Genomic DNA, 17,704 nt, shown 5'->3' on the forward strand with positions numbered 1-17,704 from the left:
CAAACACGAACAAGTCCACCATCAGCAGAGAAGATGGTCTTGGCTGGAGGTGATTTATGGCTACCATCTCTCTCACAATGAACTTGCGGACCTCTGTGGACAGAGAGTGATTTATCAGTGGTCTTTTTTGACAATCTGATCTTGTATCCTGAACTTAACCTGGCCTGGAGCATGTTAGATGTTTGGAGTAAGTTACCATGGTAACTGAGCCCATTACCACTTTTTATGGTCCTGAAACCCTCAAAAACTGCAAACCCTGCTTCAGGGTACAGGCCCTTGGTTTTGTTCTGGCTTGTTGGGACTCTAAATCATAAAATACTTCTTGATTTCCTACTTTCACAGGTCAAAACAGTGTCAGTGAAAAAGGCTCTTTAAAATTCAAGTATGGGCTGGCATGAGTTCAAAAAGTAAAAAATACCTTTATGATTGTGTGAAAAATATTAAATTGGTCACTTTTATTCCATTAAGAAGCATGAAGCAAACTAATGTGCTTTCATTTGTGCTCCAAACATAAACCGAGTTATATGCCACATGTTTTCATGACTATTTTAATTACAAAATTAACTTTTCATATGTAGAAACAGCAATATAACAGTCAGTCCTTATTTTAGAAACCTTGTGCACAAAATGTTGAATCAAACCCAATTAATGACATTTTATTACATGCAAGCATCAATGGATCCATTTCCTGATAAACTGTTGAGCCAATATATATCATATGTACACTATATGGACAGAAGTATGTGGCCACACCTGTTAATTATTGAATTCAGGTATTTCAATCAGACCTGTTGCTACATATGCATCAAAACAAGCACCTGACATGCAGTCAACATTTATGATAAAAAATGGGTCATTCTGAAGAGCTCAGTGACATCAAGTGTGGTACTGTGATGAATGACAGCTTTGCAAAAAGAGGAATTTCATCCCTGCTTGATATTCCACAGTCAGCTGTAAGTGTTATTATTAGAAAGTGGAAGCGTTTACGAACAACAGCAACTCAGCCACAAAGTAGAAGACCATGTAAAACCACAGAGCAGGGTCAACAACTGCTAAAGTGCATGGTGCGTAAAAGTTGCCAGAAGAGAACAGCTGAAGAGTTCTGAACTTCCACAAAAACTGTGCTGCAGAAGCTTTGTGCAATGTGTTTCCATGGCCAAGCATTTTTATGCAAGCATCATATCGCCATCCAATGACAAGCACCATATGGAGTGGTGTAAAGCACACTGACATTGGACTGTGGAGCAATGGAAAAGTGTTCTTTGGAGTTACTAATCATGCTTCTCTGTTTGGCAGTCAGATTGGTGAGTCTGGGTTTGGTGAATGTTGGGAGAACATTTCCTGTCTGACTGCACTACGCCACCGGTGAAGTTTGCTGGAGGAGGGATGATGGTATGGGGCTGTTTTTCAGGCCCCTTATCCCCAGTGAAGTCCAAACTTAATGCTTCAGCATACCAAGACATTCTGGGCAATGCTATGCTTCCAACTTTGTGGCAACAGTTTGGAGGAGGCCTTTTTCTATTCCAGCATGACTGTGCCCCAGTGCACAAAGCAAGAACTATAAAGACATGGTTTAGATGAGTTTGGTGTGGACGAACTGGACTGGCCACCTTTGGGATGAACTGGAACGAAGATTGTGAGCCAGACCTTCTCTACCAAATCAGTGCCTGACCACATAGATGCTCTTCAGAATGATTGGGCACAAATTCCCACAAACACACTCTTGTAGAAAGTCTTCCAAAAAGAGTGAAAGCTGTAAAAGAGGGGAGAACTCCATATTTAAGTACAGTTTCATCACAGTCCCTTTTGGTATATGGTCAGGAGGCTGAATACTTTTGTCTATGTAGTGTATTTCTAACATATTATTAGACGTATAACTAATTGATTAAAGAAGATTTGAATCCATTTCTTAACTTGTAAGTTGGCCCTTAAAAGAGCCACCAATGTAACTCTTAGCTGTATGATGAAAACAGGCCCTGGTCAGTCGCTTGTGTATACATCTTTTGTCCTTTTTCCTGTACATTTCTTCTGGCTCAGGTACAACATGTCTCACTTTGATCTGTCTACATATCCCGCTGTGTGATGCACAGAAAAATCCCCTTCTTGTTGTAAGTGACTCTACAGATGGCCTCTGTCAAGAGAAGGAGCCAAAACACTTCAAACAGCACAAGCTGAACAACACAGGTAAAGAGATGGAGAGGTAGATGAAAGTGGAGAAAGCTGAAGAAGAGGCCGACTTTTTTAAGCGTGTATTTTTCTGTCATGCTGGGCTGACAGATTGAAATGCTAAAAATTCATCTTGTGTCTCTTTTTTTTATGTTTATCACTGTTTTGCCCTGACAGCATGGGAAGAGGAGGTTTGAAGCATGTTTCAAGTAAAAAAGATTTGGGAGGGGGTTGGGGGGGTTTGGCTGGCTCTGCATGGCTAGACTGGCCTGGCCCCGTGGGAATCCTGCCGTCTCTGCACAATAAAACATGGATAGGCCTGTCAGCACCCGAGATACACACTGCAGAGATAAGCAGGCACTTTTACATTCCCTCTCTGTCAGACGCACACAGCACACATACATCCCACCTCATTGTCAATTTTTCTTTTCTCGGCTGGGAGCTTGAATGCGTGCCCATACATCCTGGAGGTCTAAATGCAGTCATTAAAGCTTTCATGCTGCTCACTCAACTCTACTTTCTTCCTGTGCAGCGCCCATAAATTGGCCCATACACACAACAAGCTGAGAAACGGTGTCAGCTACTGTATAATAAGATCCATGGGTGTTAAATGCTGCTTTATTTCCCTGAATGGAGAACTGCATGGCTGTTTTTTTTATCTGGGCTATACCACTTTCTCCACCCAAACAAGGGGGAGACATTTGGACACGCAACAAGGCTGTTCAATACCTTTCGCCAAGATAAGAGAAATGGTATGCCCAAGATTAGGGCCAGGAAATGCCCTCTCGGGTGGTGGGAAACTTAGTGAGAAACAGAGGCTGTATGTTAAAAGTGTAACCGATAGCAGTCTGGCTTGTTCAACCCTCTGACACAGGAGAAAGTTAAGCCTGGACTTGTTGTGGCGTGGCTAATGCTGCACATAATGACAACAACATTAACATCAAAAAGAGGCAGCATGTATTTCTATTTTTACATGCTGGTTTGCATCCCAAAGTTGCACACTCAGAAAAAGCATGTGATGAACTCGAAGTGTGCATACTTCCCTGTTTGTGTGTTTTCATGTGCATATGTCTACTCTCACTCTGGACCCAGGACATGGTTCCCTGCCTGTTCTCTGGCACAGTAGTGTAAATCAAGCTAGCTGCAGCTCCCTCAGCCAAAGGACTACATAGAAGAGAGGCCATTATTCAGCACGGTTTCAACTTGTTACTCCACTGCACTTTAGCCTGGTTACCTCCTCTGCTGGCTGCACTGACTCCTTTAAAAATACATGCCACTAAACACACTGTCTAGACATCACAGATATAACACAGGCATGATTCTGACCTCTGAGATGCTGAGGAAGCTCTGGGCTGAGAGAGACAATATGATCTCAAAGAAATGACAGCTCCAAGTTGGCTCAGCTGCCATTGCCCTGTCTCTTTAACCTTGTCTATCTTTATTTTTCTTCTCTTTTTTATCATCAAGTATTTGCTGAAGTAAAATGTGTATTCCAGACTTTGAAATAACATCTTGCTCCTTATTCATAAGTTAAACTACTGGTAATCCTTTTGGACTAAGATTTGACTGACAGGCCATAAATCAAATGGATAACAAGTCCAAATTAAATATAACCTTGGGCACCCATCAAAAGCTCCTGAATACAAACAAATTACTCACATAAGCCTTTTGTTTAGGCATGTTAACAGTTGCTAAATAGAACAAGAAAAAATACAAATGAGACTATAAGGGATCTCTAGAGACTAAATGTATCAATCATGTCTTTGTATCTTATTACATTTGGCATACTGGCTTTGTTTTGGGGGCATCGATGCCTTTAATGTAAATGGGACAGTAAAAAAAAAAAATAAAAAAATCTAACTAGGGTGTGGACGTGAAGGAAAGGAGCCAAAGGCTGGATTTGAACCCAGGCTGCCCATGCCTAGTACAACAGTCTTTGTACATGGGGTGCAGATAAAACCAGGCTATCACTACCCTGCTATTTGTCTTCATTTTAGAAATGATGGTGTAAAGAGTAAGGAAAGGGAAAGAAAGTCAGGAATGACATGTAGAAAAGGACCTCGGCTGCTTTTAAGGACAATTCATAGCTTTTAGGCAAGCGACCAGTGTGGATGGCTGGAGGGCTTAAAGTGAAGAGCAGTGGCAGCCACAACTGATTGGTGCATGGAGCCCATTTCATTATATATCATTTAATTTATTAAATGGTGCATGTTCACATCACCTGATAACTGCAAAAAAAAAAAAAATTAAATATTCATTCAAACTGCAAGTTTTTGTAATGTTGGAAAGCTCTGATCTGTACAGTTTTTTTTCAGAAAATGAAAAATCTGCTCTAGTTTACATTCGTTGTACATCTTCATTGACCAATCACAAATTAGAACAGAGTATTTGTGGACTGAATGCAATCTACAGTAATGACATCAGGACTCATTTTAGCAGTAAACTGAAAAATACTATTTATATCTATAAACACATAGCCTCACTAAAACAATCCATACCTGAATCAGAGCACTACAACTCAAACCACTACATAGAGTTCATTTAACACCTGATTTCATCTCCAGGTTTAATTCCACACACGTGCATTTTTGATATTATTTTCTTATCCTCTTGAGGGCAGAGCAGACAAAACCTTAATTTCTATGGTTCTCCATCATTATCAGCAAACTGTTAATAGCAAATAATAAGAAAATCTGTATCTTTTCAGGTTCATGCTGCTGTATTACTGGATAACCAGAGAAAATTCTCTGTGAGACTTAGGCTTTGATCCAAGAACTTTTGAAGTTATACATGGAGGGGTGAATTCAGCCTCACATTTGATCTGAACACAGCCGCTCCTCAAATTGCTAATTGGGCTGTAAACAATGCAGCGCACAGGGAAGAAAGTCTTGGCTGGAAGTCATTTATGGCTAACCACTCACTACACCAGAATTTCCAATCAGTTGGCCATCTTCCCAGACACAAATATCATAGGACGATAGGCGGTGAGTTCAAAGATGATGAAATACATTATTTTCTACACAGCCTTACTTTGATCCAGTATGAAATAGTTAAGGAAAATGGTCTGTCTAGTTTTCCCTTGAACCCTGTTCTCATTAAGTGATAGAACATGGCTTATATATGATACATATATTACATGACTGTCAGTGTGATTAATATCCACTTTATGTTCAGATGGACCTGCAGCTGGAGGCAACTATTTAACGCAGTAAGCAAATGCTGATGTAAACTGACAGCAGAAAGGGTGAACTTCCACGCACTTTCTCAAAAAGGAAAATGGAAAAATCTGAAAAATTAGAGAGTGGGCAGAAGAGAGAGGAGGATGGAGAGCACAGGCTGAGCAGAGTGGTGGCTGGCCACAGCAGATGAACCACATGCAACCTCTAGACTGCTCAACCATGGTGTATGTGTGTGTACGTCTGTGTGTTTGCCTGTAATTAAAACAGCGCCTTGGGCGACTGAAAATTTGGCAACATAAAGAGCAATGCCACATTTACCACAGCCAAGAGTACATGAAGGAAAGCCCTGACCCACAGCAGCACTTACTATGCAGGGCAGGGCTGTGTGTTGCACAGATGGGAGCCCAGTGTGGGTCTGGTTTGAGGATTACACATAGTGGAGTTGACCTGAACCTTCTGGTCCTGTAGACAGATTGCCTTGGTGGAGATACGACCTGAGGGGAGATCAGAGAAAGAAACAGAGAGAAAGACTGAGAAAGGAGCGTGCAGCTTTATAAACCTCAGACATACTCATACACTCAAATAGAAACACAGGGTCATCCACTGGCAGGTGAGCAGAGAGTTAGAGTGAGTGTTAAAGGACCAAAGGAGACAAAACTTCACAGTTAACAAAGGAGCTCTTCATTGCTTTATACACACTACAAAACACAATAAACCCCACACATACATAAAAACACAGCTACTGTTCAGTATGCTATATCCCTCTTTGCTACTCTGCAGCAACTATCCAGCATTTTTATGTACTCCATATAAGAAGAAATACTCTTAAGTTTGGTTAGGCCTTTCCATTGGACTACTGTCCTTTAACCTTGACTCTGCTATGGCTGTCCCTGCTATGGTTAGTGGTGATATGTCCCTTTTTAGCTAGTTACTATTGGACATTCAGTCAGTTTGCCTTGCAAAATGTTACTATGCATGGATATATTTCACATTTATCTGGCAAACCTCCCATACAAAGCATTTTAAAGGGCAGGCCTTTTAAAAAAATTCATGGAAGGTGAATGGATGAATGTTCTCTCTGTCATGTTTCATTATGGACCAATCAGACGGACAAGGCAAAATGAATTATTAGGCATGTTAAGCTCTGGTAAATACAGTAGTTCAGCAAGTGGGCACTGCCTTGGTTTATGAACAGTGAAGCTCATTAGTGGATAAAATGCATGCCGAGGCTGTTCGGAAGAAGAGCAAAAATGTCTTCTCCGTCAAGTAAAACTAAATTAAAAAAACTGTGGTCCACTTCTGATAAAACTGCTGCAATACTTTAGCAAGATCCAAGCTAATTGCTGCAGTGGTGGCAGCCACTGCTGTCAACTTTCAGTGCTAAAATCCGCACTCATTCTCTTCAAATGACACTGATTGGTCAGGTCTTTTTTCAGACAAGGACTTATTGTTTCAGACTGAAGTTCTGCAACAAGGTATTCTGGCTTCCACTGAGAGTCCAAAAAATGCTTTTGAGGTGAATTAGTGACTCTAAATTGATTGTGAATATGAATGTGAGGGTGACTGCTTGTTTGTCTCTGTATGTCAGCCCTGTGATGCACTGGCAACCAGTCTAACTGCTACACAAAACTGCTTCTTGCCCAGGAACAGCTGGGATCAGCTCCAGCCCCTGAATAGGAGAAGAAGTATGGAAAATGCATGGATGGGTGGACTTTCAAAGCATGGTGTGGAAACTGTTAAGCATACAAAGAACGCCTGGGCCACTTTGGGTCTGATAAAGGCATATATATTCAAGAGCCGCATAATCACAGATTGCACTGTGTTTTGTTTTGATCTGCTTGATTGTCTCACAGTCACTCTGCACTCACAGAAATATTTAGGCCTAATTCTTAAGATTTATGTATTTCAATTGCATATAAAATTTCCATCCATTTGAATTACTTAGATTTAACATAAATCTAGTGTGATCTAGAGTGACAAATATGCAGCACATAAAGTTTATTGGCCTGTTTATGATAAATCTAAGTAATTCAAAAGGATGGAAATTTTATATGCAATTGAAATACATAAATCTTAAGAAAATTCCTGTGAGTGTGGAGTCATTTTGGTTCTCATCTGGTTGAGCCACAATGAGAAACTGTGAACCAAATTTCTTCAAACAATTGAATTTATCTAATGAAAAATATTACAGTGTGGCCCTAAAACAGTATGAAACGTGACACAAGACAGAACAAGCATGTTTTAAAAGAGTTCATGAAGTTTTTGCACAATTTTTCCTTTCAGGGGTACAGTCACGGCCTATTTAAAGGGTTCTGTGACCCACTTTTGGGTGCCAACCCACTAGTTGAGAACCACTGCTCTGGGGTAGCTTGAGAGAGAGCTGAGTGATCACTGACCTCAGCTCGCTGATTAAGTTCCTTTATCAAGTTTGATGATACAATCCAAAGAAGGTGAGGTTGATGTTAAAATCAATGGAAAAAACTGAGAAAATTTTTCTGAAACTGTCAGAAAGTGCAGTTTACTGCTGTTATGTTTTGACAAAGACTGATATTTGCTGGGTAGGAAGATAAGTCTTCTTTTATTCTGACTGTTTCTGAACTAAAATATCACTCTGACATGTATATGGATGTTTCTGCAGCACAAACATATCAGTGGGAAACAGCATACTAACAACTGAGGAGTAAAGTAGAAGATGTCTGCTCAACATCATCAGCATAATCCCTCCACCCACTAGTTTAAGGTAAATTCTAGGCTATTACCTGCTGTGTTCACAAATCAGCTTGACTCAACTTTAAGCAAACTTTTTACTACAGCACTAGTAGGAAAGAGTCTGCATTAAGTCAGGTAACAGATGTCAGCTTGAGCTTACAGACACACCCCACCTGAACTTTTTCAGAGGATCAGTGCATGTGTTTAAGGGGTTAAAGTCTCACCTCCAGCACAGGGAGCAGAGCAGTCAGAGCGTACCACACCCCAGCTGTAGTCGGGTTTCCTCTCGGTGCGAGGTAGGGTGTACTCCCACACCACACCTGGGTTTTTCCCCTGCAGAAGGATCTGTCAGGAAACAACACAGTAAGTCAGAAAGGTGTCACATGCAAAGACAGTTTGTATTTATGCAGGGTTGAAGAGTCCTCTTTCATATCGGGGGCAGGTTTAAATGTTGAGGCTGGGGTAAAGACATTCCTATTCGAGATAAGATAAGACAAGATAAGATAAGATAAGATACTATAAGAACAGATAAGACAAGACAAGACAAGATAAGATAAAATAAGTCATTTCCTTATGCAGGTTTAGTATCCATTCCCATTTACTTTGAGTCGGCTCCCTTTATTTCAACCACATTTATTATCTTGGCTGGTGATTTAAAGTCGCATTTTCTTGCCGATGAGATTTATTTGGACATTAAAGTCCAGCAGAGCCTGATGGCTGAATGAAGGTTGACAGACCCATTAAAGGAAAAGCATAAGGCTATCATTAAAACAACCTGGGGATTCACTGCCACAATGACAAAAATGCTTCCAGACACATTTCATCTCATGCTTTGTCATCCTGGAGTGTTTTAAACACAGCACTGGATTGTGTTCAGTGTAGTAATGCCTGTTTTATAGCCCACTTTGTTTTAGCTCAGGTTGGGTGGGATCTAATCCTCTATCCATTTTGCAAATTGCATGAAGTCCAACTGTCAACAGCTATTCCAATTTCTGACAAACACTTCAGGTTTATCAATATCTCCTATAAGGAGTTTTGACAAGTGTGTTTTCTTTGGGGCATTTCCTAAAGTTAAAAGAATTCACCATCAACCATCCAACTTAGAGAGCCAAGAAGCTCCTGGGTTTGATCCACATTTAGCATTCCTGCAGTGCATCCACTGACTCAACCAATCACCTTTAGCTTCATGTTGACTGTTTAATGCATACCGTCAGGACAGACCCAGACAAGAGAGCAGCGAGGAGCTGTCTCGTGTCTGACAAACACATCTGTATATCATGGTAAAATGTTACACACCTGTGCACATACTGGAAACCAATGCATTTGTTTTGATAGTCCGACAGAAGCAGACGGGTTTTACTATGTTTCACTCAAACAGAGGTTTCTAACATGAAGATGTGGGAGAGTTGAAGCAAGGACTAATTATGCTAGAGCTGTCATGATAACAGAATTTAAACTTTGATACAAAGCATACAGAAAGTAAACTATCCACCACAGCAGCAAAAATACAAGTGCTAGGCAACCAATATTAAGGCGATTATTTGACAAAGAGAATGGGGTGGGGTGGGGTGGTGGCGGGATTGTCAATACTGCCATAATGTGTATCTCTTTGATATGTTTTACTGTTCATGCAGATGAAGACAGATTTTCTGCAAACTTTTTCCACATATATACTTTTAAGTATATAGGGGTGTCATTGTGCAAGGGTGGAAAGAGTACAAGAATACTCAAGTAAAAGTAGTTGCTTTGACTAAAAATTAACTTGGGTAGAAGTAAAAGCAAATCCACTAAAGCAAAAGTCAAAAGCACTCAATTTAATGTTTTCTTAAAATATTGAGTACTTAGTAGTTATTTTTCATACCTGAGGGGATCTAAAAGTTTTTTGTTTTTTTTTATAAAAAATCAAGGGAATATGAGTCTTTGGTGGCATTGTTTAATCAAAGGTTCATATTTTTTGATCAACTGCAGTGCAACTGCCCATTTCAGATTCAATGGGGAAATGAGAAGCACCAGGCTGCAGACATAATCCATAGATGCAACTGGGCATCCACTAACTGATGTACACAGACATCCATAATCTACATCTCCACTGAAAACGTCCAAGTGAAGATGTACAAGTAGTGATTTGTGTAGGTACTACGCATTAAACCAAAGGTTCATTTTCATGGATGAATTTCATATATTGAAAGAGAAAAGATGTTCAAAAGTGCCACTGTCTTCCAGCCTGGCACTGCTCCATGCTCCTAAAAGCTTTGGGTGTAGCTCACATCTGCCAGAATGCACCGGCACATTTAATACACCTTTCCTTCTTCAATTTGAGAATTTTATTCATGAATTGGCAGCATAGTTTACTTATTTGTAAATGCACATGGTCAAATGTACTTCTCAATTCAAAAAAGGCTACTAAGCAACAAAAGATGGCGGAGCATAACACTCTGGCAGATCGTCACTTGGCCATGTTCGATGGAGCTGTAGATTACAGATGTGAAAGTGCATGTGTGTTTATGGATGTTTGACCTGCAGCCAGGCTCTCTCGGAAACTTTGGCCTAGTCTACTCCTAATTTTAAATCCTACCCCTTATTTAAGAGTGCCCTGTTGCTGATTATAACAGAGTTAACAGGGGCAGTCATGAAACCTTCTAATACAAAATGGTTCAGCCCTTCAAATTTCTGATACATCATTGATGGCATCTGCATAAACAGAAGCAGAGTGGAAGGGGCAAGGGGTGATTTGGAAATAAGCCTTTCTCTTGCTATGAACTCTGAACACCATGTTGTACCTACAAAACTAGCAGATTTCACATAGCTGATATAAAACTTGGATCTCCTCTTTTTGTCATTCAGTGTATGTAAGACACAATAAAAAGTTGTTTACACCAAAACAAATAACTATTTATGGCTGGGTTGTCCCTGTTGCCGGGTATGTCAGCCTTTAAAAGCTGTGATTGGTTGATCCCAACAGAGGAGAAAAGAAAACAAATAAAATCACCACAACTCTCAAAAACTCGTTTGTGATCAAGCACATCTGCTGTTTTCTACCATTGTCAGCATAGGCGTCAGTTTAGGGGGGACGGGGGGGATGCGTCCCCCCCCACTTTTTGCCAAGGGTCATTTTGTCCCCACCACACACAAATCCTTCATGTGTAAGCCATTGTAACCCTGGTTATTTTCAGTAGTAGAGAAAATTCCAATGCTCCTGAACGCACCATCCGCACGCGAGAGTTGTAAAGAGACCCAGCAGACCTCTGCGAGGCAACGGGCTGTGCTGTTGCTGTAGATTTGCGTCTGTGCCAACCAGAGGTCGCGTTAATCGAATATTCTCCATCACTGACAGACTTTTTTGAAGGATGATGGAGAATTTGAAGGCTGTCCGTCATTTAGACGGACTGGAATGATGAGGATGAGCCTGCATTTCAGCGCACACACAGATAGATGCACCTTTTCCATTTAGCACACATGGACTATCAAGGAGGTTATTTAATCTATTAAAAATCTTGTAGCCAGTGGGCTCTATCACTGACTTCGACATCGTATTTGTAAAAGCGTGTCAGTCTCTGTGCTGACAGCACTGAGAGGCTGCTGCAGGTGTCTCAGTACACAGGTCGGCATGGAGAGTGTTAAGGCCTTTGCACAATGAACCCGTTTCATGTTGTTCTAATCATGTCTGCACACTGATGCCGACATTGTCATTTTACATCCCGTTTTTTTTTCTCAGAAAGGTTCGATTTTATGCAAAATTTCATATGTGTCATAGGTGACCGATGGTTCAAAACAGTTCCCGCTGCTTCCACCGCGCTTGCTCACCACTGAAACCCCACTTTAAACACCAGAGTTTGCTATTTTATCATGTGGATATCAACCATGGAAATATAACAGATAGATGGGTGAATGATGGTTCAGATCAGCGCCTGTTGCTTTATTCTCTTTTGCTCGCTCACCCCCGCCTGACCCTCCTCTCCCTCTCTCTCTCTCTCTGAAGCCTCAATTTAAACACCGTAGTTTTCCTGTGTATAATGTGGATATCAACCATGAAAATATAACAGATAAAGGCATACGTTTGTAGCCTACTGACAGGTCATAACAGAGACAGAATTAAAAAGTTGTTCTCCATCCCTCCAACTTGTCTATGAAGCATGAGCGTGCTCTACGTGCTCTGTGTCAGGATGGATCCAGCGGGATTTTAAAGAAGTGACAGAGCCACAGGCTCGCAGTACGAAACAATTTGCCACATTCTACAAATTTTCGCAGTCAACGCCAATACAAACGCAACGGACTCAGTGTGCAAGGTCCAAGTGTGTGACGTTTTTTTCGGATTAGACTCCTGTGGAGCAGACAAAAATGCCCACAGCTCCACAGTGCAGGCTTTTAACATCTTAACAGCTATGGTCGTCAAACTACAACATCTTGACATCAAAAATATCCTTAAAACTCTGCGTGATATCTTAAATGGTGCAGTTCATAGTTGCTTGCTTAAAGACAGGGATTGCTGCTCCACCATCACTGTGTAAAACTGATGAGGAGTAAAGGCTGTGCTGCTGTGTTCATCTTTCTCTCAGTGCCATTTAAAATGCAGAACCTCAAAGATTTTTTTTTGAATATAAGTTTAGAAATGGTGCTTCATTAATTGAACACTACTTATAAAGTCATATTGAATTATATCATATTATAGATATTAAAGAGAAAATTATAATGACGGATTGCAAAATGGCATGACGGAATTTTTATGACCCTTTCCGACGATCCTGCTCTGTGAACATGTTTTGTTGCTGTTTCAGTACGGATAGTAAAAAAAAAAGGTGATATTTAACTTAAAACATGAAATAAGCCTACGCCACAGATGCATTTTATAGTAGCCTTACCTAAAGTAAAACCAATTATAGTCATCGTCCCCAGCACTTCTCAAAAGTCACTTTTGCTAAGGGGATCAAGTTGTGGGACACTTGTGGCACTTTGCATTTCCCAGAGTATCATTGGATCTTACGTTGGGGTGTTTGGAGGGCATATTTGTATTTCTCTGAGAACCCCCTGTGAGATAAAACCATGTAAATTTATACGAACTTTTTAAGATGTTCAAGCCAAAAACAGCTGATTTTTCAGCTTTTAATTAAAAAAAAATTTAAATCATTTTTTTTATTAAGGTATCCACCTGTATTAAACATGGTCTAAGGCTTTGAGAGCCAAAAACATCATAAATTAATATCACTTATTTCTTGTCAAAAAATAAACGATAAACTTCTGTGGGAAAAACTTCATGATGCAGTATAAAAATCTGCAAAGTCCTTTCAAAGTACTACAGAGCAACCAATTGTCGCCTAAACCATGCTGACCAACACTGTTGGCTACAAGCCACAATCAAACCACAGCTCAACAGTCATACTCTTACTGTCTTAGACCTTATTCCCTCTAAACTTCAGGGTGCCAAGCCTAAACATGATGCAACTGTTGCCCTGGCCTCAACTTAACAGCATGAGAACTGGCAACACTTTAAAACCCTCATTTCCTTTCCAGATGTCTTCCACCCAAAACAAACTCAAACAAACTACCACAGAAATATGTTGCAGCATACAACACTGTGACTTTATGCTTATCAAAGCAAACTAACTCTCACCAAGAACCAGCAGCTATAAAAACATTCAGAGGGATTTTTACAATGCCAATCAGAGAAAACCAACAATGTTGAAGACATTCAACCAGCCACAGCTTCAACATTGTCTGCCAGAGAAAACGAACTTTCACAGAGTTTTTGGATGTATCCAGACCTGTCCTCTCGCCAGTTCTCCAGTCAGGAACAACTGAAGCCAAGGTTACATCCCCTGTCTAACAAATAATCAAACCAAGAGATAAGACAAAGAAAACTATCAAAACACTCATCATGAAAACCAAAATCACAAAGCTGGGTCTAGTGCTGCCATGTTGGATTCCTTAGTAGTCATAACAAACTAAAATCAGCTGCAAAACATTGATGATTTTTGTCACATCACATATAAATCTAACAATAGCTGCAAGGTAACAAGTAAATGAGGCTTGTCAGAATTGACAGTAATAGCAAAATCAGAAGAGAAACATGGCACAAAAACAATGTCAGATTTCAGAATTTTTATTTGATTCTATCTATCTATCTATCTATCTATCTATCTATCTATCTATCTATCTATCTGAGTTGTTCAATAGCATCGAAAAGTTCAAAAGCTTTACAAAAGATACATCTATTGCAGAAGACTGGTACTCAGGAATCAATCAAATATTCCAAGCATATTCAGTTATGTTCTGATAACTGATAAATATCACAGACTAAGCAAATTTGTATAAATAGATTAGAGAAGAAGGTCAGAGGTCTAATTCTGGATTAAATTATGTATAGACACGTTATAGAAGTAGTTGCACAAACCATGGCTTGCTTTAGCTTTGTTAGCTTTAGCTATGGAAGATAAGGTTTTGAAAAGAGATGGTTTCATCAGCTTTTTCAGATGTTTGGTAATCAGATTTTGCAGGTCAGTTTTTTTTTTTTTTAACTTGAATGTTTGGTGTTATAACTGTTACCATTTAACCCTAACCCAAAACAGACATGTAATCCAATATTATTCCTAATGTTTGACGTTTATTTCTGTTCCAACACAGACAGCATCTCAGATGAACAGTCTAATAATAATAATAATAATAATAATAATAATAATAATAATAATATTAATAATGAATTTATTTATAAAGCGCTTTCAGTCAAAGTGCTGTACATAGAGATAAAACCACATAGATTCCCATCAATGGCTTCCAGTTGACTATACCAGAATGGAAATGTGGGTTAAAGAAGGTAGTTTCATTACAGAAATGCATTGTAAAGGCACCTTCTGGCAAGGGAAAAAAATGGCTTCATTTTGCAAAATCAGTGGAGCTTTACCAAATTCCCCAACATTAAAGGGCTCTTTAAGTATGCTGAAAATAAATGTTATTAATTTTAGTACATCAGCAGCAAAACAGGAAGAAAGAATTTAAGTAGTCAGAATCTGCTAAAACATAATGACAACCTGTAGATAAAGTTTTGACTTCACTGAGGGTTAAAATGGTATTTCTATTCCCAAATATGGGGAAAACTCAAGCATGCAGGTCTAAGAAATATCACTGTCCTGCTTATCCTTGTCCTATCAGTTAAAAACATTGCTGAAGCTCTTTAACATATCTTTAAATTATTCAAGTATATTATACATTATATACATTATACATTATATCCAGTAATGTTTATTCTGACTTGGTTTCACTTAACTTCCTATTTCATCAGTTTTAGAAACCTTAGTATAAATGTTAAATAATTGGAGTCCTAGAACTCGCTTCAGTTATCTTGCAAATACCAATTTTGATTAAAAGAAATATTGTATTTATTAAAAGAAACATAATATAAAGAGATAAATCTGGATGAGGTGCCAGTAAAGTTGACAGATGATAGATCTGACATGGTCTTTCTACAGTGCAACATCAGACCACTTGTATGTCGTACTTGGACACTTGTGAGTGTCTTGGTTTTCACAACTTCAACCACCACACCACTCATCATGTCAGATTAGATGATGATGAATTAGACTGTGGTGTACACGAATATCAATCTCACTTGTGAACCCACAAAGCTTTGCTTTGGACTGGCATGACCTCATCTCAGCACCACAAGAATGCCTCTTAAGGGGGGAACAACCCTACTTAGTATCCTCTGAGACCTTTACCATATGTTATGTCTGTTTCCTATCCCTCCTCTTCTTAGCTACTTATTTCCCTCGTCTCTCTTTCCCTCTACCAGCTGAGCAGCTGCATATGTGAACACCTTGTCACAGTTTACATTCACGCTCTTCAACATTTGTTTTTCTTTGAGTGTTTCAAGCTGAGAAAGGGTCTGGGAGGGATTGGTACATCATCTCTCCCCCACGTACTCACTTAGTTTTACTGTGACAGGACAAGTTAAGTAGAATGTGTGAAACAGATGAAGATCAGCAGTGGAAAAATGAACTCATTTGGCCCTTTTCATTTAGAGTTAAAGTCCCTGTGCCCTGACCTTAACTTCTCACATCCAGCGAGTTCAATTGCAGAATTCTTAATCTTTTAATCTCACTCTCCCCCTCTCACTCTATCCTCCTCTCTCTATCAGCCTCTTCCTCCTTTTTGTAATTACAGGACATACTTATAGAGATTATGCACGTGTCATCTGCAGATCAGCAGCATGCTACCACTGAGAGCTTGGCCAGACAGATGTACCACCGGGACACAGAAGAGCAGGAAAAGTGCTGTCTGAGGAGCAATGTCCCTTTTCATAGAATATTAAGGGTAAGAACGGCTTGGTATTGATTTACTGTGATCAAAATGCCAAAGTGAAGCTAACAGTTACACAATCAGCTGGAAGCAAACCTGTAGTTTTTTTTCACAGTTACCTAATACCCTTTCTTTGGAAGTTAAATGATCTCACACTAGGCAACCCCTACTGTGCCCAAGCATGCCTGACAAGCGAAGTCCAGTTTGTTTGACTAGTGCAAGTGCTCCATACAGCACTCAAGCATGTTATACATCCTTGGCTCTGGCATGGATGGAAGAGGTCTTTGGCATGTAACAATCATGCACATGCAAAAGCATGGACATGAAGTATAATTAGTACAATTGTTCCTCCCCACCATCATCTTAAACACTGGTGGTTTTAGTGAGTCATATCTGCCCTAAATCAGTCAAAATCAGCCACAATGTCAGGAAAACTACTGTCATGTTTCCTCCACTGTGCTGACTTAGTAACTGAACTGCTTGTTAGCTGCATCTTGCATATTATGATGTGATGACTCATCTGTGCCTAGGCCCCAGTTGAGGAAAGAACAACGTGAGTGCAGGCCAGTGGGGGACTTGGGTGGCAATTGTGCCAGTACATGACAACTGGCCCTAGAGTTAAGGCACCCAAAGAGCTTTGAATCAAACTTAAACCAGAAGGTGTTTGACTATAATCTTATTAATAGACAGTTTTACAATTTATATTAGACTTTTCTTCCATTTTCATTTGACTAACCATTCTCTGAAGCCTGTATGCAGCAGCTGCTCATGGATTTAACAGCCTGACTCAGTAACAGCAAATTAATTGGGTGAGAATGATCATATTACAAACAGGGACAAAAGATGCAATGACAAGGGCACCGAGAGTCCACAGCCAAGCTAGTGGCTCTGTAAATCTTAGGCACAATACTGATCTTAGATTAGCTAGCACGGAAGCAGGCTCATGTTTGGCAGATACAATTTCTACTGTGTTAGCCATCTAAATTTAACATTCAGCATTAACATGCATGGCTATTAGCATTGCTAACAATGTTTAGCTAAGGCTAATGGGATGGCATTAAATTGGTTGTAAAACTTGGTGGATATAAAGTATATACAGGGGAATCTAAAAAAAAAAAAATAAGAATACCATGTGAAAATGTATTTCTGAAATTTACTTCAAAAGGTAAACTTCCATGTGTTGTAGATTCATCTCATAAATTTGAAATATTTCAAGACTTTGGTTTTAATCTTGATGATTACAGCTTACAGCTCATGAAAGTAAAAAAAATCACAATCTCAAAATATTAGAATATAGTGGAAAAATCCAATTTTCAAAGGTTTCCTGAGCCTTCATTCTCTCTCCCTGGTTCAGTACACAC

The 17,704-nt window shown here is 39.6% G+C and overlaps 1 protein-coding gene across 2 annotated transcripts in view; it reads right to left on the minus strand.

Moving 5' to 3' along the window:
• Positions 1-17,704, minus strand: part of adamts18 (ADAM metallopeptidase with thrombospondin type 1 motif, 18) — a 108,808-nt gene that overhangs the window by 20,417 nt on the left and 70,687 nt on the right. For both annotated transcript variants that reach the window (XM_041789524.1, XM_041789516.1), the window contains 2 exons: positions 8,279-8,399; positions 5,713-5,839 (listed from right to left, as the gene is read on the minus strand). In XM_041789524.1, coding sequence (XP_041645458.1) covers positions 5,713-5,839; positions 8,279-8,399 — 248 coding nt within the window. The remainder of the gene's footprint in view (positions 1-5,712; positions 5,840-8,278; positions 8,400-17,704) is intronic.

The sequence above is a fragment of the Cheilinus undulatus genome, linkage group 1, assembly GCF_018320785.1.
Source record: "Cheilinus undulatus linkage group 1, ASM1832078v1, whole genome shotgun sequence".
NCBI lineage: Eukaryota > Metazoa > Chordata > Actinopteri > Labriformes > Labridae > Cheilinus > Cheilinus undulatus.